The following is a 21,778-nucleotide window of genomic DNA, read 5'->3' as shown; positions in this document are numbered from 1 at the left end:
ATTTTCTATACATTGAAGGCATAACCAAACAGAAAATATCACTACCCTTTCAAACAAGAGATGCCATTCCAATGACGATGCATTTTCAAGATGATACTGCTTTCTGGAAGAGGAATATTATTGACCAATAACAGCCCAGTTCAAAGCTGGAGAAATTGCTGACCGAGAGAGCGTGCAAAGGTCTTTTACTGCAAGAATTCACCCAATAAAACATCTAGATTATTGGGACCGCTTAAAATGTTTCAGTCTATATTCCCAAGCGTCACTTTTGGCCGTTTGCCCGTATGGCCGAATATGGACGTAATTTGAAAAAAGAAAAACAAAATGAAAATAAAATTGGGAGTTTTTTGGTCAACAACAGTAAGTTAAGGGTCCTCTGATAGGTTAGGTGGGAAGGAAATTCTCATAAAGTTTCAAAACGGTATGAAAAACGTTAAAGAAAAGTTTCCTCTTCTAAGCTTGCCGAGTCAGCCGGACGACTCAATCAGAAAACGGAACAGTACGTCACTTTTGTGAGTCGATTTCATTTCAAATTACGTCCAAATTTGGCCATAGTGCGCATACGAGCCAAAAGTGACGTTATTTTTAAGAGGACGGGTTTTCCCAAGAGCGCACGTGAAAGAGATACATAATAACATATACTTGGAAAGTATCAGAGGGACTGGTTCCAAATGTTCACATAGAAATAACACCACCTGAGACCAGGAGGCGTGACTTGATGTGCAAAATAGCCCCGTTGAAAAGCTGAGGTGCAATAGGTACGCAAGTCAGTCTAACTGTGCAGATGTTGATGTTCGCCAACCTAGAGATGTAGCTGGTGTCGCAAGCCAGTCAGAAGGTGTAAGAGTCAACACAAGCCAGTCAGAAGGTGTAAGAGTCGACACAAGCCAGTCAGAAGGTGTAGGAGTCGACACAAGCCAGTCAGAAGGTGTAGGAGTCGACACAAGCCAGTCAGAAGGTGTAGGAGTCGACACAAGCCAGTCAGAAGGTGTAGGAGTCGACACAAGCCAGTCAGAAGGTGTAGGAGTCGACACAAGCCAGTCAGAAGGTGTAGGAGTCGACACAAGCCAGTCAGAAGGTGTAGGAGTCGACACAAACCAGTCAGAAGGTGTAGGAGTCGACACAAACCAGTCAGAAGGTGTAAGAGTCGACACAAGCCAGTCAGAAGGTGTAGGAGTCGACACAAACCAGTCAGAAGGTGTAGGAGTCGACACAAGCCAGTCAGAAGGTGTAGGAGTCGACACAAGCCAGTCAGAAGGTGTAGGAGTCGACACAAGCCAGTCAGAAGGTGTAGGAGTCGACACAAGCCAGTCAGAAGGTGTAGGAGTCGACACAAGCCAGTCAGAAGGTGTAGGAGTCGACACAAGCCAGTCAGAAGGTGTAGGAGTCGACACAAGCCAGTCAGAAGGTGTAGGAGTCGACACAAGCCAGTCAGAAGGTGTAAGAGTCGACACAAGCCAGTCAGAAGGTGTAGGAGTCGACACAAGCCAGTCAGAAGGTGTAGGAGTCGACACAAACCAGTCAGAAGGTGTAGGAGTCGACACAAGCCAGTCAGAAGGTGTAGGAGTCGACACAAACCAGTCAGAAGGAGTAGGAGTCGACACAAACCAGTCAGAAGGAGTAGGAGTCGACACAAGCCAGTCAGAAGGAGTAGGAGTCGACACAAGCCAGTCAGAAGGTGAAGGAGTCGACACAAACCAGTCAGAAGGAGTAGGAGTCGACACAAGCCAGTCAGAAGGTGTAGGAGTCGACACAAACCAGTCAGAAGGTGTAGGAGTCGACACAAGCCAGTCAGAAGGTGTAGGAGTCGACACAAGCCAGTCAGAAGGTGTAGAAGTCGACCCAAGCCAGCCTGGCGGTGCTCCGGATATTAACCACATGAGAGGCCATTGATTACGTTCAGGATAATTAACTGGACAGTGTTGGTAGGGAAACCTCGATGTATGGTCGCTTGAAATCTGTGTTGTGCTACACAGGCAAATGGGCTGTTTTTCACAATAGTGAGAGTTTACGATGGTTTACGTTAGACTGTGTATTCACCTAGTTGTATTTACCTAGTTGTGCTTGCGGGGGTTGAGCTCTGCTCTTTCGGCCCGCCGCTCAACTGCATCTTTCAATCAGTCAACTGTAACTAACTACCTTCCACCCCCCTCCACACACACACACAGGAAGCAGCTCCGTAACAGATGTCTAACTCCTAGTTACTGCTAGGTAACAGGGTCATCAGGGTGAAAAAAGCTTTTTCCCATTTATTTCTGCCTGGTCCGGGAATCGAACCCGGGTCATAGAATTAAGAGTCCTGCGCGCTGTCCGCTCAGCTACCAGTGTGATAACACACACACACACACACACACGTGTGTGTGTGTGTGTGTGTGTGTGTGTGTGTGTGTGTGTGTGTGTGTGTGTGTGTATGTAAGAGGTCACTTGAGGAGTAGAAGAACTCCCAGAATCCCATCGAGCAGGTGTGTGTGTGTGTGTGTTGCTTTGGGACATTAGGGTAATGGTTTAGGATATAATGTCGTGGTTTGGTGTGTTGTAGAGTGTATAGTGTATAGTGGTACTTCAGGGGTTGTTCAGGACAGAGTATACCTGTAGAGAGGAGTGAGTACAAGGGACTTACTACAGGAAAGGTTAGTTAATGATTAGCATCTTCGTTGGAACAAATAATATACAATTCTGCTTCATCTGAGTAATGCAATTAGATTTTATTATAGTGAGATCAGTAACCCTCTTCCTGTCATTAGAAACACCTAAGCCTAACCCAGGAGGGTGGAGGGGGGGGGGTGGAGGCTTCCTCGAAGATGGCTTCGTGATATTCTTCTCATCATTAAGAACAGATTCGAGAACTGCCAATGAGATCTTGCAAGAAGAGCACTTACAGCTTAACAGCCATCTGATCACAAATTTTATATCATTAATGTAAACAATCATTTATCAGGGTCGAATTTTTACCATCTTGGTGCCAACTCGTACCTGGAGAGGGTCTCGAGAGTTGCTCTACTTCCCGAGACCTCAAGCCCGAGGCCAGGCTTGACTTGTGAGAGCTTGGTCCACCAGGCTGTTGCTTGGAGCAGCCCGCAGGTCCACATATCCACCACAGTCCGGTTGGTCCGGTACTTTTTGCAAGAATATATATATAATTTATTCGTGAAGAGGTCCACCTATGTTCCGGCAATATTTCTGCTTGCTGGGAGGGTGTTGAACAGCCGAGGACCCCCTGATGTTCAGACTGTTCTCTGATTGTGCCTATGGCACTTCTGCTCCTCACTGGTTCCATTCTACATTTCCTTCCGTACCCATCTCTCCAGAAAGTTGTTATTCTACTGTGTAAATTTGGGACCTGGTCCTACAGTATCTTCCATGTGTAATATTATTTGATACCTCTCTCGTCTCCTTTCCAGAGAGTACATCTTGACAGCTTTGAGACGGTTTCAGTAGTTTAGGTTCTTTAACGTGTCTATGCGTGCCGTATGTGTTCTCTGTATTTCAGAGATCTCTGTTGCTCTGAAAGGGGAAGTGAGTAGGAATAGCAGGGCACGACATTGCAGATGAAGCTGCAAAACTTACAACTAAGTGGAGGAAGTAAATATTTGCTCACCTGATTCTAGCACAGATTAAGAAGACTTTTAGAACCAGAACTGCATAAATGTACAATGACCATAAGGCAGCAACTGTAATGTCAGTATTTGCAAGGTGGTGCAAGAATTCGACCAGGGATAACTATTATTTTTTTTTATGAAAGGTGACCAATATTCTCCAAATGTAGACGATGAGTCACATTAACGTAGCTGAAGATATGATGACCAATCCTCATACGAGCAGGTGAAGGGACGACGACGTTTCAGTCCGTTCTGGACCATTATCAAGTGGACTTTTTCGGTCTGTCCAGGACAGACCGAAACGTTGTCGTTTCTTCATCTTCTGGTGTGTGGTTTGGTCATTCATATTCACCAAAAACCACTTGAATCACTACTGAACAAAACTACCAGCACCACTACTCTCCCCCCTTGAAAAGTGGCTTTTCGCCATCACATTAGCTTGTTCACTAAGAAAACACTGCTTTCGCGACCACTATGCTTTCACCATCCAAGCACAGCCCCCCAGACAGCTGGAATGAGCTCCCACCCATCTCTAACAGCTCCCATCACATTCCCAAACAGCTGGAACAACTCCCACCCACCTGTAGCAGATCCCGGCGCATCCTCCAACAGCTGGAACAGCTCCCACCTACCTCTAGCAGATCCCGGCCCATTATCAGAGTACTGGACTGAACCACCCACCTCTAGCAGATCCCGGCGCATCCTCCAACAGCTGGAACAGCTCCCACTTACCTCTAGCAGATCCCGGCACATTATCAGAGTGCTGGACTGAACTACCCACCTCTAGCAGATCCCGGCGCATCCTCCAACAGCTGGAACAGCTCCCACTTACCTCTAGCAGATCCCGGCGCATTATCAGAGTGCTGGACTGAACTACCCACCTCTAGCAGATCCCGGCGCATCCCCCAACAGCCGGACTGAGCACCCATTACGCAAACAGCACCTAGCACATCCCCCCAAACTACCGCACCAAACTTGCCTGCTTCCAAAATACAGTTTCCAGCGCACATTTCCAGGCGGTTGGAAATGTTCAAAGGACCGCTGGAAAGGTTCAAAGAGCTGCTGAGGCAGCCGGGGAGGGAGGGAGGGAGGGCCCCCCTACCTACCTGCTTCAGCAGTCCTTTGAACTTTTCTCATTAATTGAACTTAACCAATTGTCTTGCCTTAAGCTCTGAAGTTTCATTTCTCGAGTACTGTATCTATGCTCGTTATTACTGTTGTGGAGTTTTTCGTGAGTGTGGACTATGGCAATAATCAAGTGTTTCCGGTGGGGTTTTTTTTTGGGGGGGAGGGGTGATGGGGGTTGGATAGAGAAGGTTATCTTGAGGTTATCTTGAGATGAACTCGGGGCTTTTTAGTGTCCCCGCGGCCCGGTCCTCGACCAGGCCTCCACCCCCAGGAAGCAGCCCGTGACAGCTAACTAACCCTTGAGGTTATCTTGAGGTTATCTTGAGATGATTTCGGGGCTTTTTAGTGTCCCCGCGGCCCGGTCCTCGACCAGGCCTCCACCCCCAGGAAGCAGCCCGTGACAGCTGACTAACACCCAGGTACCTATTTGACTGCTAGGTAACAGGGGCATAGGGTGAAAGAAACTCTGCCCATTGTTTCTCGCCGGCGCCTGGGATCGACCCCAGGACCACAGGATCACAAGTCCAGCGTGCTGTCCGCTCGGCCGACCGGCTCCCAAGGCCATAGTGCCAGAAGAAATGGTGAGAGGGGTGCGGGAGTGCCTTGGAGGAGACCTTGGTGTCAGAATGGGCGGTGATAGGGGAAAGGGGGAAGTATGGGCGGAGGGTTTGGAAGGAAGGGGAGGGTAGCTTAGTGTCAGATGGGCGATGCAAGGGCTGGTAGGGGTTTGGGGGAAGAAGGGGGAGGGTGAGGTGCTCTTGGTTTGGGGGGGGGGGACAAGAGGGTATAGACAGGGTGATAGTGAAGGGAGATTACGTAGCGATGTTTCCCCTCTGTGGGTTACGGAGGGTTGACCGGGCTAGAGCATATATGTCGGTCATTGATAGGGATGGAGCGCTGTTTTGTAGGTATCATCACCCTGAAGGATGGGAGGACAGGTGCCTCCTCCAGGAACTGTATCTCCCTGCCTCCTGCTTTGTCTATCCCTGTCTCCTGCTTCGTATCTCCCTTCCTGCTGCTTCGTATCTCCCTGCCTCCTGCTTCGTATCTCCCTGCCTCTTGCTTCGTATCTCCCTGCCTCCTGCTTCGTATCTCCCTGCCTCCTGCTTCGTATCTCCCTGCCTCTTGCTTCGTATCTCCCTGCCTCCTGCTTCGTATCTCCCTGCCTCTTGCTTCGTATCTCCCTGCCTCCTGCTTCGTATCTCCCTGCCTGCTGCTTCGTATCTCCCTGCCTGCTGCTTCGTATCTCCCTGCCTGCTGCTTCGTATCTCCCTGCCTGCTGCTTCGTATCCCCCTGCCTCCTGCTTCGTATCTCCCCGCCTGCTGCTTCGTATCCCCCTGTCTCCTGCTTCCTATCTCCCTGCTTGCTGCTTCGTATCTCCCTGCCTGTTGCTTCGTATCTCCCACCTCCCTAGTTCGTACCTCCCTGTCTCCTATTCCAAATTGTCTCTCAAGCACCGTCGCCAGTCGGCTTCTCAGCGTTTGTTAATATTGAAAAAAAACGTGGGCATATATGAAGGCGGGTCTGCAAACCTAGAATCCTGTGCAGTGAACATAAAGGAGTGTGAACACGCAAGAGTCCTGGACACGGCCGGGGCGGTCTTACCCCATCTGGTAAGTGATTCGCAAGATCCTGAATGACTCCTTACAAACAAATTTCTAAAGCCGATTCAGTGGAGGATTTCTTCAAGCTGATCAATACCTCCATCTCGAGATAAGCTGCAAGAAATACAAGCTGAAAGTTAAGCTGCATTTTTCAACTTGACTGACACGAGAAAAGGATTTTTGTTTTTTTTGGGTGGGGGCAGAAAAAGAATTTGGGCCTACTAAATTGGCGCATAACCATGGATTAACTTTCTGATTGGCAGGCAGCATTTAGTATTTATTCGCTGTATATATTGAATTCGACTGTCAGCTGAGCCTGACGGCTGAGTGAACAGCGCTCGGGGTTCGTAGTTCTAAGGTTCCGGGTTCGATCCACAGCGGAGGCGGAAACAAATAGGTAGAGTTTCTTTCACCCAGATGCTTCTGTTCAGCTAGCAGTAAATATGTACCTGGGAGTTAGACAGCTGCTACGGGCTGTAATATATGAACTGGTTTGTGTAATCTCCTGTCTTTCGTCCCACGAGCTTTAATCATCCAGTAAAGTTGTGATGAGTCCAGCTTTACTGGAATGGGTTTATCTATATCGCCTCTTCCATACGCCCTCCTCCCTCCCCTGTTACCTAGCAGTAAAATAGGTACCTGGGTGTTAGCCAGCTGTCACGGGCTGCTTCCTGGGGGTGGAGACCTGGTCGAGGACCGGGCCGCGGGGACACTAAAGCCCCGAAATCATCTCAAGATAACCTCAAGATAGATAACCTCATCCCCCTCCCCCCCCCCCACACACACACGTCCTCCCATACCTCCCCTCCCAGAGGCCTGTCCCCTCACTGTATCTCCCACCCGTCCCTTCCCATACCTCCCTTTCGTATTCTCTATTTCTCCTTCCGTTCACTATTTCTCCCCTACATCTCCCGTTTCTTTCCCCGCCTTTCCGGTTCCTTTCCCCCTCCCTCCCCCTTGCCCTCTCGAGTCCTCCCCTGCTCTTCCGCTTCCTGCCCGACGCCTTCTACAAGACCTTTTAAGACCCCAGGCCTCATTACCCGCCCAAAGTTTATAGTGTCAGCCATTTCAGTCGGTCTCTTGTTTAACTCACTGTTCATGGTCACTGTTCATGGTGTTCAAACCCATGCCTTCTAAGGCTGTATGGCTCGATTATGTGATGAAACACGAAAATATTTGAAATTTTCGTTTCATTTGGTCTTAGTGACTACTTAGATATTTGAAACTGTGTACGAGAGTTTGCCTCTACCACAATCGCTTCCTAATGCATGACTTTTGTTAACTGCTTTGGCATTGAAAAAGCTTTCTAAGTGTGGGTGTGTGTGTGTGTGTGTGTGTGTGTGTGTGTGTGTGTGTGTGTGTGTGTGTACTCACCTATTTGTAATCACCTATTTGTGCTTGCGGGGGTTGAGCTTTGGCTCTTTGGTCCCGCCTCTCAACTGTCAATCAACCGGTGTACAGATTCCTGAGCCTACTGGGCTCTATCATATCTACATTTGAAACTGTGTATGGAGTCAGCCTTCACTTGTGTGTGTGTTTGTGTGTGTGTGTGTGTGTGTGTGTGTGTGTGTGTGTGTGTGTGTGTGTGTGTGTGTGTGTGTGTGTGTGTGTGTGTGTGTGTGTTTTGTATGCGTGTGTGGAGGGAGCATAGGGCATTCATGTGTACATTATGCATGTGTACATGAGTACATGATCGCGTTATGTTAACGTGTGTGTTTGATAAGGCAAAATTGATTGCAAAATTGAAATGGGTTGTCTTATTTAGCTTATGGGGAAAAGCAGTGTGTAGTGAAGATGGATACAGTGATGAAGTGCAGTGTGTGGTGAAGGCAAAGGGAAGTATCAGGGGGAAAGCGCCAAGTCATTACGACTGTATAACAGTGTGTGGTGAAGATGTTAGTTATATAATGTGTAAAAAATAATTATTATTGCTAAGAAAGGTGCTAAACAGTCTCTTATTTTCTTCCCCTCCCTCTCCTCAGGTGATGCCGCTACGGAGATGACATGTTGAGGGCGGCATGATGCCTCTGGGAGCGGGCTTGCGGGCGTCCCTGCCCACACTGCCTCGCGCCCACCACGCCCACACACGCCCTCTCCTTCAGCTGGTGCTACTAGCCTTACCGCTGCTCGCGGTGGGCGCCACGGCTCCCCATCCAAGGACAAGTTCATTCCGCTTCTTAAGAAGCCTCTACAATGTCAGCATCTACGAGAATTCGCTGCCCAGGACGTACGTGGCCGGGGAAGAGCTCATGGGCGTGGCGATGGGGGACCTGCCGCCCTCCACCCATGTCACTTACGATATAGTGGGCGGGGACCAAGATGGCTTCTTTGCCGTGGATTCCGAGGTGGTGGGGGGCGTGACGGTGATGAAAGTGAGGACGAAAACGGGCTTGAGAGACGTTCTCAATCGGGAACGTCGCGCGCGCTACTCGCTAGTGGTGGAGGCGCGGCTCAGGAACGCCGCCCACTGGGGTACCAATCTCAAAGCCCGCGCGAACGTGACCGTTTCAGTGTTGGATACTAACGACAATATACCGCTCTTCTACCCGACGGTGTACAAGGTGAGTGTGGGTGAGGACGCGTCCCTCCATGCGTCGCTGGCGTCCGTCACCGCGCATGACGCAGACGCCGGGTACAACGGTCAGGTGTACTACTCGCTGGAAGATCACAAGACTAATTTGTTCGCCGTCCACCCGACCACTGGCGTCCTGAGCGTCACGCGGCCGCTCTCTCACACGTCTGGACGCATACACAGAGTTGCGGTGTTGGCGCAGGACCGCGGTCCGCATCCCCGCAACCTGCGGTCCATAGCAGCTGCTCGAGCCACGGTGGAAGTGCAGGTGCATCAAGTCAACATTAATGCACCGCGCATCACCGTGCAACACTTGCCGCATGTGGTGGAACACTCCCATACGCACATCTACGCTATCATCAACATACATGACGCCGACGAGGGGCAGAGTGGCAGGGTAGATAAGGTAGACATCGTGGGAGGCGATCCTGACCGCCTGTTCAGCATTACGCGAGGATCACATTCAAATGAATACAATTTGGCGGTGCTGAAGCTCCTGGACCGCGAACTGGCGCCTCAGGGTTACAATCTGACCCTGCAGGCTATTGACTGCGGCATTCCCCCGCGCAAGACGCGCGTCAACGTCCATGTCAACATCGCTGATGTGAACGACCACGCGCCGGTTTTCGCACGAGAGCAGTACGAAGAGGCAGTGAGCGAGGAAGCGCCGCCCGACACACCCGTCGTCAGAGTCGCAGCTTCGGACACCGATCAGGGGATCAATGGAAGAGTTCTGTTTAGAATAGTTGCCGGTAATGACGATGACAAGTTCAACATCAACCCTCGAACAGGTCTTATTTCGACTGCCGACTGGCTGGACCACGAGACTACCGCCTACTACAGCGTAACTGTCGCAGCCGTGGACCAGGCCAGCAACGCCCGCCGGAAGCAGTCGTCGGCCAAGGTCATCATTCGAGTACTGGACGCAAATGATAACGCCCCACAGTTCAACACTCCCAACACAGAGGTCACGCTCGACGAAAATGAACCGGCGGGGTCGTACGTCACTCGCATGGTCGCTTCTGATGTCGACTCTGGGGAGAATGGTTTTATATCTTACAGCATCGCTAACCTTGACCAAGTACCCTTCGTAATTGACCCCTTCGATGGAACAGTACGTACGTCATCCGTGCTTGATTATGAAGCCCAACGGCGCGTCTATACCATCAAGGTTCGAGCCTCGGACTGGGGTACACCCTTCAAGCGTGAGACAGAAACAACTGTGAAAGTTAAAGTTCGTGATGTTAATGACAACCGGCCGCAGTTTGAAGGCGTTGACTGCAAAGGTTGGGTGTCGGTGGACGCCCCGGTAGGCACCAGTGTCCTCTCCCTCTCGGCCTTGGACCTGGACAACGCCAGTATAGTTAGCTACAAACTACAGAACGATATGGAGGAAGAGTGCTGGGTTATGGACGCATCCTCAGGCGTTCTTGCTCTCACCTGCGATCTCAGGAAAGCCTTTATCACCGGCGGGAGGCTGAAGACCTACGTTCTCAATGTGACGGCCACTGATGGCACCCACATATCAGACCCAACTAGCGTGACAGTGGCAGTCATCACCCAGAGGAGCGAGGACCACGGCAATGTAAGACAACACTCTCATGTGGAGTGCCACGAGACGGGGATTGGCACCAAGGCAACGGAGGTCGAAGCTGCGGCCGCGGAGAACAATGCAGCAGTGGAGCACTACGCCCTCTTGCCGCTCCGCTACGGCTACAATTCTCACGCCCCTGACCTACCCGAAAAATTTCCCAGCATGATTACGGTTCGCGAAGATGCTGAGATTGGTAGAAAACTACTGACGGTGGAAGCCAGTGACCACGACAGGGGTCACAACGGGCGGGTGGTCTTCGCGGTGTCCAGCGGCGACACGGACTCGGTTTTCAGGATTGGCATCGAGTCTGGAGTACTGGAGGTGGTGGCCGAGCTGGACCGCGAGCGGACTCCTGAATATTCCCTAAACATTACCGTGTACGATCTTGGTGTTCCACACAAGAGTGTGTCAAGGAATCTCACCGTTCGAGTCGCTGATGTGAACGACAATGCTCCCGAGTTTAGTCGCGTGAGTTACAGTCTGCACTTGCCAGAAAACACTCGTAATGGAACTAGCGTGGCGCAGCTGAGTGCCCAAGACGCCGACGAAGGTCTAAACGCTAAAATATCTTACGAACTAGTGACCGACGTGGAAGAGTTTACAGTTGACAGAGCGACCGGGGTAGTGTACATGTCTGGTGGGCTGGACCGCGAGCGTCGTAGCGAGTATGATCTACGAGTTCGGGCTTGGGACAGCGCCTTAGAGAGCCCGCGCTCGGCGCTGGCGCGAGTGCTAGTGACTGTTCTCGACATCAATGACTGCCCACCTGAATATGGTGCAGCTAGCAGACTGGCGGTAGATGTCCCGGAAGACCTGCCCCTAGGAGCTGTTGTGGCCACACTTCAGGCAACTGATCAGGATATGGGTATGGGTGGCCAGATCAAATACAGTCTGGTGAGTGGTCACGGAGATGCCTTCCGCGTCGACGAAGAGACGGGAGTGGTGCGGCTGTCAACACCGCTGGATTTTGAAACCCGCCAGACGTACAATGTGTCAGTTCGGGCCCAAGATGGAGGCTCTCCGTCTCTAGAAGCTCACGCTTCACTCTTCATCCGCGTCCATGATGTGGACGAGAACTTGGGTCCTCCAGTATTCCCGCAACGCGTGGTGCGGGGTCGTGTGCGGGAGACCCTGGCTCCAGGAGCCCTTGTGACGACCCTAACGGCGTGGGACCCGGACCCAGGTCGTCTCACATACGCCATTACTGCCGGCGATGGCGTTGGCTACTTCACCATCGACAGAGAAGGTAAGTCAGATAACTCCTCATTGTGTCTAGTGTTCAAACTTCATTTGTGTAGTAGGCATCCATCAGTCTCAGGAGACTATGGAGCTGCGCTCTGGTTGTCGGTCTGGAGTGGCCTCCCCAGGGCGCAAATCCAGGCAAATATTTGCCAAATACATCCAGAATGCAAATATTTGTGTAATATTTACGTAATGGTCTTAATAATATTTTAATCGGTCTTTAGTAACAGGCTGGCCTGTTACTACAGCCCAGCTGTAGTAATTACTACAGTTGGGCTGTAGTCGTTACTACAGTAGTTGTAGTAGTAGGACCAGTAGTTGTGGACCTACTACTGGTCTATTGTTCATCTTGAACATTTCCACTTTTGTTCTGGCAATATTTATGGTGGGTGAAAGTTTGAAGAGGCGTTGGGCCCCGGACGGGCATAGAGTTGAAGTGTTCTCTGTGTTCATGGCACCTCAGCTTTACACTGGGTCTGCTCTACAGTGATATTTTATAGAGCGTACATTTGTTAGTACTTTGAGGTGGTCTCGTTAATTTTACGTGTTAAACTGTATGTTTGAGAGCCGTGTGCGTGTTCTATTGTGTATCTTTTTATTTCAAATATCTCTATTACACCACAGTGGGGTTTAAATTCCTTAAGTCCTTCCCTGTAATCCATACCCTTCTGTTCTAGGACCAGTCTGGTGACATTCCTCCTGACTTTCTCGAACTTTGTGTTGTCTTTGGCTAAATAAGAATTCCACCCTGGAGCTCCAGATGCTCGGCTTTGTCTGGATATATATATATATATATATATATATATATATATATATATATATATATATATATATATATATATATATATATATATATATATATATATATGTGTGTGTGTGTGTATATCACGAAAATAAACACGTGATTAAGAATGTGACAAAGTCAGACCACGGAGGAAAAATGAAACAGGAATTTCCTTAAGTACTTTCGTATATTATATTTGGACCTTCTGAAGATGTATTTAATATACGAAAGTACTTAAGGAAATTCCTGTTTCATTTTTCCTCCGTGGTCTGACATTGTCATATATATATATATATATATATATATATATATATATATATATATATATATATATATATATATATATATATATATATATATATATCGTACCTAGTAGCCAGAACGCACTTCTCAGCCTACTATGCATGGCCCGATTTGCCTAATAAGCCAAGTTTTCATGAATTAATTGTTTTTCGACTACCTAACCTACCTAACCTAACCTAACCTAACTTTTTCGGCTACCTAACCTAACCTAACCTATAAAGATAGGTTAGGTTAGGTTAGGTAGGGTTGGTTAGGTTCGGTCATATATCTACGTTATTTTTAACTCCAATAAAAAAAAATTAACCTCATACGTAATGAAATGAGTAGCTTTATCATTTCATAAGAAAAAAGTTACAAACAATATATTAATTCAGGAAAACTTGGCTTATTAGGCAAATCGGGCCTTGCATAGTAGGCCGAGAAGTGCGTTCTGGCTACTAGGTACGACATATATATATATATATATATATATATATATATATATATATATATATATATATATATATATATATATATATATATATATATATATATATATCACAGTGTCGGACCACGAAGGAAAAATTGAAACAAGAATTTCCTTAAGTACTTTCGTATTTAATTATACATCTTCAGAAGGATCGGATTCTTCTGTACATGTATTATTAAATACGAAAGTACTTAATGAAGTTCCTGTTTCAACTCTTCTTTCTTGGTCTGTCACTGTCACATTTTTCATCACGTGTTAATTTTCGTGATTTACACACACACACACACACACACACACACACACACACACACACACACACACACACACACACACACACACACACACACACACACCAGGAAGCAGCCCGTGACAGCTGACTAACTCCCAGGTACCTCTGCTAGGTGAATAGAGCATCAGGTTAAAGAAATTCTGCCCATTTGTTTTTGCGTCGGCCTGAAATCGAACCCTGGCTCCTAGGACTAAGACCCCCGAGCGCTGTCCGCTCGGCCTCCTGTGTGTGTGTGTGGGGGGGGGGGTGGGATGTTGTTGATGTCATACCTCCATAAAAGATTATTGGATTAGATGACACGAGCCTCATTGTCAGAGAACAGACAGTAGAATGTCTGCCTGATGGACCTGTGCTAAACATGTCTTTCACCGTTTCCGCTACAAAGGACTGACATCCGCATTGCATGCGTTGCAGCACGCCCAACAACCTCATTGATCAACAACAACAAATTACCAGCAACAACGGAAGCACACAATCACATTGTTGTTTTCAAGTGAAGATCTTTTTGCAAGGTAAATACATATCCCTGGAAACACAAACCGAAACTGTCTCTATTTTCCGCTTGTTACAACTTGTAATAAAGTTGTTACATCTTGGCTTAACGTGTTTTTGACGTATTAGAACGTTGTTCCAACTTGCTATATTGGTTGTTATAACTGGTTAGGAGGTGTTAAAACTTGTTCGAACGTTGTACCAACGTCGTAGTTTCGGTGTGTGTGTTTGGCGGGATCCTAAGTTGATGCAAATTGTGTTCACTCCAGTGAACGTTTTGCGGGTATTGTTAGCAACCCGTTTGTGGCCCGGAAGGTCCCCCCTCCCCCCCTGCCCCATCTCTTCAGCACCATCTCGTTACGTTACGAGCGATATCATTGGCCATTCTCGGGGACAGGAACGGTCGTGGTGAGGCGGGGAAGATAGTGAGATTCTCACCTTCGTCACTATTGAAGACAGAGCCCTCCCCCCCCCCTCGTCTTTCTCTCACTATAATAGCAACAACAGCTGACCAATGATCGTGGTGAAATTTTTGTTGAGGGCTGTTTGGTTAAATTAAAAATTTGGCTGATTAGTAAACAGGTTGAGGATTTATTAGGAGCGTGGCAGTCAGAACTGGCTAATCATTAACAACTGTCATTAAATATTAACCAATTCTAATCATGATTAGAACTGGCCAATCATTAACTAATCGGAACAACCGTGGACATCTTCAAAAGGAAACTAGATTGTTTCCTCCAAGGAGTGCCGGACCAACCGGGCTGTGGTGGGTATGCGGGCCTGCGGGGCCGCTCCAAGCAACAGCCTGGTGGACCAAACTCTCACAAGTCAAGCCTGGCCTGCGAGCCGCTCCAAGCAGCAGCCTGGTGGACCAAACTCTCGCAAGTCAAGTCTGGCCTGCGAGCCGCTCCAAGCAGCAACCTGGTGGACCAAACTCTCACAAGTCAAGCCTGGCCTGCGAGCCGCTCCAAGCAGCAGCCTGGTGGACCAAACTCTCACAAGTCAAGCCTGGCCTGCGAGCCGCTCCAAGCAGCAGCCTGGTGGACCAAACTCTCGCAAGTCAAGTCTAGCCTGCGGGCCGGGCTTGGGGAGCAGAAGAACTCCCAGAACCCCATCAACCAGGTATCAACCAGGCATCATTTGACCGAAAGATAAACTAACTAGGGAAAGGACAATCAGAATGGGCTGATGCTAGGGGTCAGATCACTGCTGACTAGCAACGAGGTATATCAGTATGTGCCAGCCAGAGGCCAGAGAAAGTGTTTCGTGGTTGTTGTTGCATCCTGGGTATATATTTACTGATAGGTGAACAGCGGCATAGATAGATGAACGGCATAGATAGATGATAGATCCCCTATTGTGAGTCGAGAACGAAGCCTATTATGCTACGTATTATATATGTATGTGTATGTGTGAGTGTCTTTTTATGTTTCACAGAAAAGAGCACCAACTCTGTGTCCCGGTTTCCCATGAATACACATATGTGTATCTTATATGTACCTTTTCTTATGTATGTGCGAAAGACCCCAGTGTCAGTTTGGCACTGAGTCGCCTCACCATCACCATGATGTCAGATGTTTGTGCCACTTATCTACACTAGTAGATAAGTGGCACAAACGGATAAGTTTGTGCCACTTATCTACACTAGTAAAGTGATTAGTAGTTAGGTATGATTTAAGGGAGTAATTAAAACTTGGGTTGTTTCATCTTAGAGTTGTACGCAGATAATGTCTGATAGGAAAGAAATTATTGATTCCCAACGCCCTGAAATTACTAGTATAAAAAGCTATGATTTGTTCAGATCTGAAACCTATATTTATGGGCAGCACAAAACGTCTACCAGACTGTGCGACACAGTGGATTGCCAGGATCAGGTTGGGTTACCGTTACCTGTGGCAGGTGGCTGCAGGTGACGGATCTCCCAATCCTGAGCACTCCAGGTGCATACTCTGTGAGCAGGAACTGTGACATGATTTCCCACACTGCATCACCGAATGCCCAGTTATTAGACCTGTCAGACCAGTTGACATGAGGTATCTAGAGCTTTGCAATTACTTTATTCACTCTCGTGTTCTTGAAGATATCCTCACAGTGCACCCAAAATTTGTCAGTGCTGGCTACTAAACATATGGCCCTGTATGACTAACCATCCTGCGAGATGGGGACTTGTATTACCACTGCTACCTTATTCACTCTTGTGTTGATGATATCCTCATAATGCACCCGGAGTCTACCAGTGCAGACTGGTTATCACGTGCCTCTGTATGTGATACAGAGGCACGTGATGGGGGATTTCACGTGCCTCTGAAATCCCCATCCTGTGTGATGGGGATTTTTTAGCATCACGTAGCTAGCTTTTGACACACTGTACTCCTCTTCATATAGTCTAGGGTAGCTGCACAAATGCAGATGTACCTAATATATTAATAAAAAAAAATGCAGCGACATTTAAATGAAATGCTTCCGCTTGATGTTAAATGACTGTGGCTCACACCATAAAAGATTTCCCCGTGGCCCTGGAAATTCTAAAGGGGGCCTTCTGTTTACCAAGGAGAGGCATTGGATACCCAATCCACAAATATGAAAAAAGATGAATAGTGGATTTGGTGTCTGTCCGATCCTCAGCCATGTTATTGTGCCTTGCTGTCCACATAAGCATCGATGTTATCAGTTAGCTTGGTGTAATACCTACAAGGTGCATTCACTGATCGAATATCATACATTTCCTCCTAGATTCCACTCCAGGTATTGTCCAGATATCCACGAACACGTAACTCACCTGTGGTGATGGGAGATCGTCCTTTCAAATGCGGACAGTTTTTAAAGAGTGGAGATCGCGTAAAAAGAGAGAGTGGGCGTGTATTTTGTTCAGCTTTTGGACCCTACTCGGCCAGGGAGCATTGCTCTACGCCGGAGGGAGGAGCTGCATGTTGAGACTTACCTGAGAAAGCTTTAGAGGTGTGCATGTGTGTGTGTGTGTGTGTGTGTGTGTGTGTGTGTGTGTGTGTGTGTGTGTGGACGGCGTTCGGGTAGAGAATATCTTTTCTTCTCTCTCTCTCTCTCTCTCTCTCTCTCACTCTCTCTCTCTCTCTCTCTCTCTCTCTCTCTCTCTCTCTCTCTCTCTCTCTCTCTCTCTCTCTCTCTCTCTCTCTCTCTCTCTCTCTCTCTCTCTCTCTCCCTCTCTCTCTCTCTCTGAGGTGGTGCGATTCTTACTCCAGTTCCTCTAACTCTTACTCCAGTTGCTCACACTCCATCACGACCTAATTTATGTTCTAATTTCGAGAGTAACTGCCGGAGGACCCGCGTATCTCTCACGCGTCAAGGCTTGCCACGAAATAATTCCGTAAGACCGCGAAAGAACCCCGGTGAAGAGTTAGGTTCTGTGGGAGGGGATGGACAGAGCTGAGAGTGAGGGGAGTAGAGAGAGGTTAAGGAGCTGAGGACAGAGGGAAGAGGGGGAGAAGGGGGTGAGAGAAGAGGAAGAACAGAGGTGTTGGTGAGGGGGAAGAAAGGAGGGGTTAGGAGGAAGAGAGGGGTTGGGGTGGTGGGATAGATGGGGGGGGGCCACCAACCAGGCCTTGACCAAACCAGCTTTAAGGTAATGCTTCAGAATATATGATTTAATTCACAGCTAATGCATAAATATCGTAAACCATGAGTCCCCAGACGCCGCCAGCACGCACGCGCGTGCGTACACACACACACACACACACACACACACACACACACACACACACACACACACACACACACACACACACACACACACACACACGCACACACACACAAAAAGAGCTTTTTCGACCAAAGAGCCAGAGCTCAACCCCCGCAAGCACAAATAGGTGAGTACACACACACACACACACACACACACACACACACACACACACACACACATTTTAGAGTATGTCACCCCCATCGTTGAGCCCACAACTAAAAAAAAACACACAAGGAAACTCGAAAAGGTTCAGAAGTTTGCAACGAGGCTCGTCCCAGAATTGCGAGGGACTGGGTATAAAGAAAGACTGAAGTAAGTAAACCTGACAACTTGACTACCCTTTAAAAGAGAATAGACAGGAGAGACTTGATAGAGACGTATAAAATACTTTAGAGGATTGGCAGGGTGGGGAAAAAAGAGGAAATGTTAACAGTGAATACCGACAGAACAAGAGGAAGGAGACCACAAGAAACATGGCGGTATGGGAGTGTCATAGGCCAGCCAAGGGGTCGGCCCAGGTGCCATGTTTTAAGAGATCTTGGCGTCTTTAATACCCCCTGCGATTTTGTTGAAGCCTAAAATTAAATTTTGATGTTAAATCTTCGCCTTTTGGTCTCTGGCAGCTAGTTGTTGTTTATTTAATTTTCCTTCTGTTTTTTCCAATTCTTTCTTATGAACGTTTTGTTAAACTGATCTAAATTTTTCATTTTTTCCTACCTTTACTTTAACTGATTATTTTACTCTTTCCGTTTCTCTTAATCTTTCCTTTTCCATTTTCTTACCGTTCGTTTCATTCTTCTTATTTTTGCCTATTGTCTTATTCTTACCTCTCAAATGCTTCTTACCTTCCACCTCACTTTCTTTCCTTATTTATTTGTCTGTTCTCTCCCCCTCTCCCTTCCTCATTTGTATTTGAGGATGGGAGAGGGAGAGGAGGTAGGACATGGTTACCCAGTGAATTTTGAACATCACCTGTCGGGCTGTAGTTGATATATGAACCTTTGGGCCAAGCTCCAAGCAGCCTGTTGGCCCAAGTTGCTACAAGTCTCGCCTGAGGGCCCCGGGGCTGGGCTTGGGGGAGGGGATAGTAGAAGAACTCTCCGGAGCCTCATCCAGGTACTAGGCTCCTTAATACCAGTGTATTCTATACTAAGTAGGAGAGTCAAAAAATAAAAACCACACACACAAATTCAATTGAGATAGAATCCAACATGGGAAGCATTGATGGGGGTGCCCTCTCTTGCACGCGTTTTCACGAAGCAGAAACGGATTAGCTCTGCTTCTATCGGATTCCAATCAGGAGCCTTTGACTCACTCCTTTGGGGAGAGTCTGCTTGAAAGAGTTACACTTCTCGGAAATGAAATTACATCTGTATTGATCGAAGGGATAATTTAGATGGTGGTGAATGGGTAGCATTGAACACCATGTGCTGAGCGGCGTGTAGCTGGCTTTTTACCTGTTGCTGGTTCCTGGAATCAATGTCCCCCGCGGCCCGGTCTCCGAGCTGGCCCTCCTGGTTGGTGGTGTGGTCATCCAGGGCATTTTTTTTTCTTTTTTTTTCGGACGCAATCTGGTATGAATCACAACTCAGTTGATCCGTTGGAGGTGCACTTTAAGAGATTGGTGAGTTATGCCCCTTTCACACACACACACACACATATATATATATATATATATATATATATATATATATATATATATATATATATATATATATATATATTAAATATGACCGAAAAAGTAAGATTAATAATTCTAACACGAATTTTCTCAATATTTCTTATGTTTCTTTTCACTGACTAGAAATAAAAATGAATTTTGAAGAATTGATTTTTCAATTACAATCGACAGTGAAAAGAAACATAAGAAATATTGAGAAAATTCGTGTTAGAATTATGAATCTTACTTTTTCGGTCATATTTAATAATATATGTCTCCAGGAAAGACTGGATATATATATATATATATATATATATATATATATATATATATATATATATATATATATATATATATATATATATATATATATATTCAGAGGAGCATATAATCTTTTGCGCCTGCTTTACTACCTCCTTTGTGGAGTGGTGCGACCTCAGCTGTTTTAAGTATATTAAGGGTTAAGAGTATCCAGGTTTTGTCTCCAAAAACTATTTAGGGCCTGTGATAGTCTTTTACAATTCATGATGAATATAGAATTCCAGTGATTATATAGAGCCTGGGTGCGGAACGATTGGGCATGCTGTCTATGACTGCTTCTATGGCCCAGTGGGGTTAGGGGGCGACATCTACCTGTATCTGATATATTGGGGTTCGATGTTGGTGTCACAGTCATAAGGAATTCGTTTGGATAATCAATCTTCAGGGAGACGGTCGGCCGAGCGGACAGCACACTGGACTTGTGATCCTGTAGTCCCGGGTTCGATCCCGGGCGCCGGCGAGAAACAATGGGTAGAGTTTCTTTCACCCTATGCCCCTGTTACCTAGCAGTAAAATAGGTACCTGGGTGTTAGTCAGCTGTCACGGGCTGCTTCCTGGGGGTGGAGGCCTGGTCGAGGACCGGGCCGCAGGGACACTAAAGCCCCGAAATCATCTCAAGATAACCTCAAGATAACCTCACTGTGTTGAAGGGTTCACAGACTCGGGCTGAAGCCTCAGTAGTTTCACTTATTGCTTTGCTGTTATCTGTGAACGTTGTATCACCTTAACATCTTGAGGTTATCTTGAAATGATTTCGGGGCTTAGCGTCCCCGCGGCCCGGTCCTCGACCAGGCCTCCTTTTTGTTACACCTAGGCAACGGACATCGTCTTAAAGACAGCGTTGTAACTGTCCTAAACCACAGGATTTTTTTACGCTGAGGTCGTGTAAAAAAAATGTTGTGTATTCAGCAAATAATCGAATAAATAAAGTCTCTGAAAAGCGTCACATTTTCTTTACGCAATCGACCAATCCGCTAAAAAAAAAAAAAAATGGACGTAATAGTAAAAATTAAAGAATCGCAGCATTAACGTTTTCTATGTATCGGCTTCGAAAGGTTAAGTGGGCTGCTTGGGTTCGTACTTTGCTGGAGCTAGATTCACGAAGCAGTTACGCAAGCACTTACGTATCTGTATATCTTTTATCGGACTTTGGCGGCTTTGTTTACAATTATTAAACAGTTAATGAGCTCCGAAGCAACAGGAGGCTGTTTATAACAATAACAATAGTTGATTGGGAAATTTTCATGCTTGTAAACTGTTTAATAAATGTAACCAAAGCCGTCAAAGATTGAGGAAAGATAAGTTCGTAAGTACTTGCGTAACAGCTTCGTGAATTCTGGCCTCTGTTAGGAAAAAAAAAATTCTTCTAGAGAGTGCCAAGTTGAGAGAGAACCCCTACACAATGAATCATTAGACTCTCACGCCTACAAGCTGTCGGGAGGGTCCAATCAAAGGTCTCCTAACGACCATTGCACCACACGTAATGGGCGAATATGGCGGGCCAATTACCCACAATTAGTGACAGCATTGCCAGTAATTGCCCCGCTTACGAGGATTGCACGGACATCAAATAATGGATTCTGCAAGGAAGCGATGCCAGTTTAGTGTAGCAACGCGTCCCGCAACACCGCGTTATCTTGAGGTTATCTTGAGATGATTTCGGGGCTTTAGTGTCCCCGCGGCCCGGTCCTCGACCAGGCCTCCACCCCCAGGAAGCAGCCCGTGACAACTGACTAACTCCCAGGTACCTATTTACTGCTAGGTAACAGGGGCATTCAGGGTGAAAGAAACTTTGCCCATTTGTTTCTGCCTCGTGCGGGAATCGAACCCGCGCCACAGAATTACGAGTCCTGAGCGCTATCCACCAGGCTACGAGGTACCCCGCGTATTAGTGACCGTGGAATATATGTACAAAAATGTATATTGTAGAGCGGTTATCTTGAGGTTATCTTGAGATGGTTACAGGGATTAGCGTCCCTGCGACCCGGTCCTCGACCAGGCC

The 21,778-nt window shown here is 47.3% G+C and overlaps 2 protein-coding genes across 8 annotated transcripts in view; one reads left to right on the top strand and one right to left on the bottom strand.

Moving 5' to 3' along the window:
• The window catches only part of LOC123767948 (fat-like cadherin-related tumor suppressor homolog), a 511,054-nt gene that overhangs the window by 249,324 nt on the left and 239,952 nt on the right, over positions 1 to 21,778 (top strand). For all 7 annotated transcript variants that reach the window (XM_069306644.1, XM_069306642.1, XM_069306641.1 and 4 more), the window contains exon 2: positions 8,315 to 11,744. In XM_069306644.1, the coding sequence (XP_069162745.1) occupies positions 8,351 to 11,744 (3,394 nt within the window). In that variant the 5' untranslated portion in view covers positions 8,315 to 8,350. The remainder of the gene's footprint in view (positions 1 to 8,314; positions 11,745 to 21,778) is intronic.
• On the bottom strand, positions 768 to 1,880 carry LOC123753435 (mucin-2-like). The gene has a single exon (XM_045735429.2). It carries the CDS (start codon positions 1,878 to 1,880, stop codon positions 768 to 770), a length of 1,113 nt encoding a protein of 370 aa, XP_045591385.2.

Source organism: Procambarus clarkii, chromosome 58, assembly GCF_040958095.1.
Source record: "Procambarus clarkii isolate CNS0578487 chromosome 58, FALCON_Pclarkii_2.0, whole genome shotgun sequence".
Classification (NCBI taxonomy): domain Eukaryota; kingdom Metazoa; phylum Arthropoda; class Malacostraca; order Decapoda; family Cambaridae; genus Procambarus; species Procambarus clarkii.
This window is presented reverse-complemented; position numbering and strand designations above follow the sequence as displayed.

What these genes read in the sequence shown, in the direction of transcription:
- LOC123753435 (XM_045735429.2), bottom strand. Translation starts at nt 1,880, where the DNA reads ATGTGGTTAATATCCGGAGCACCGCCAGGCTGGCTTGGGTCGACTTCT.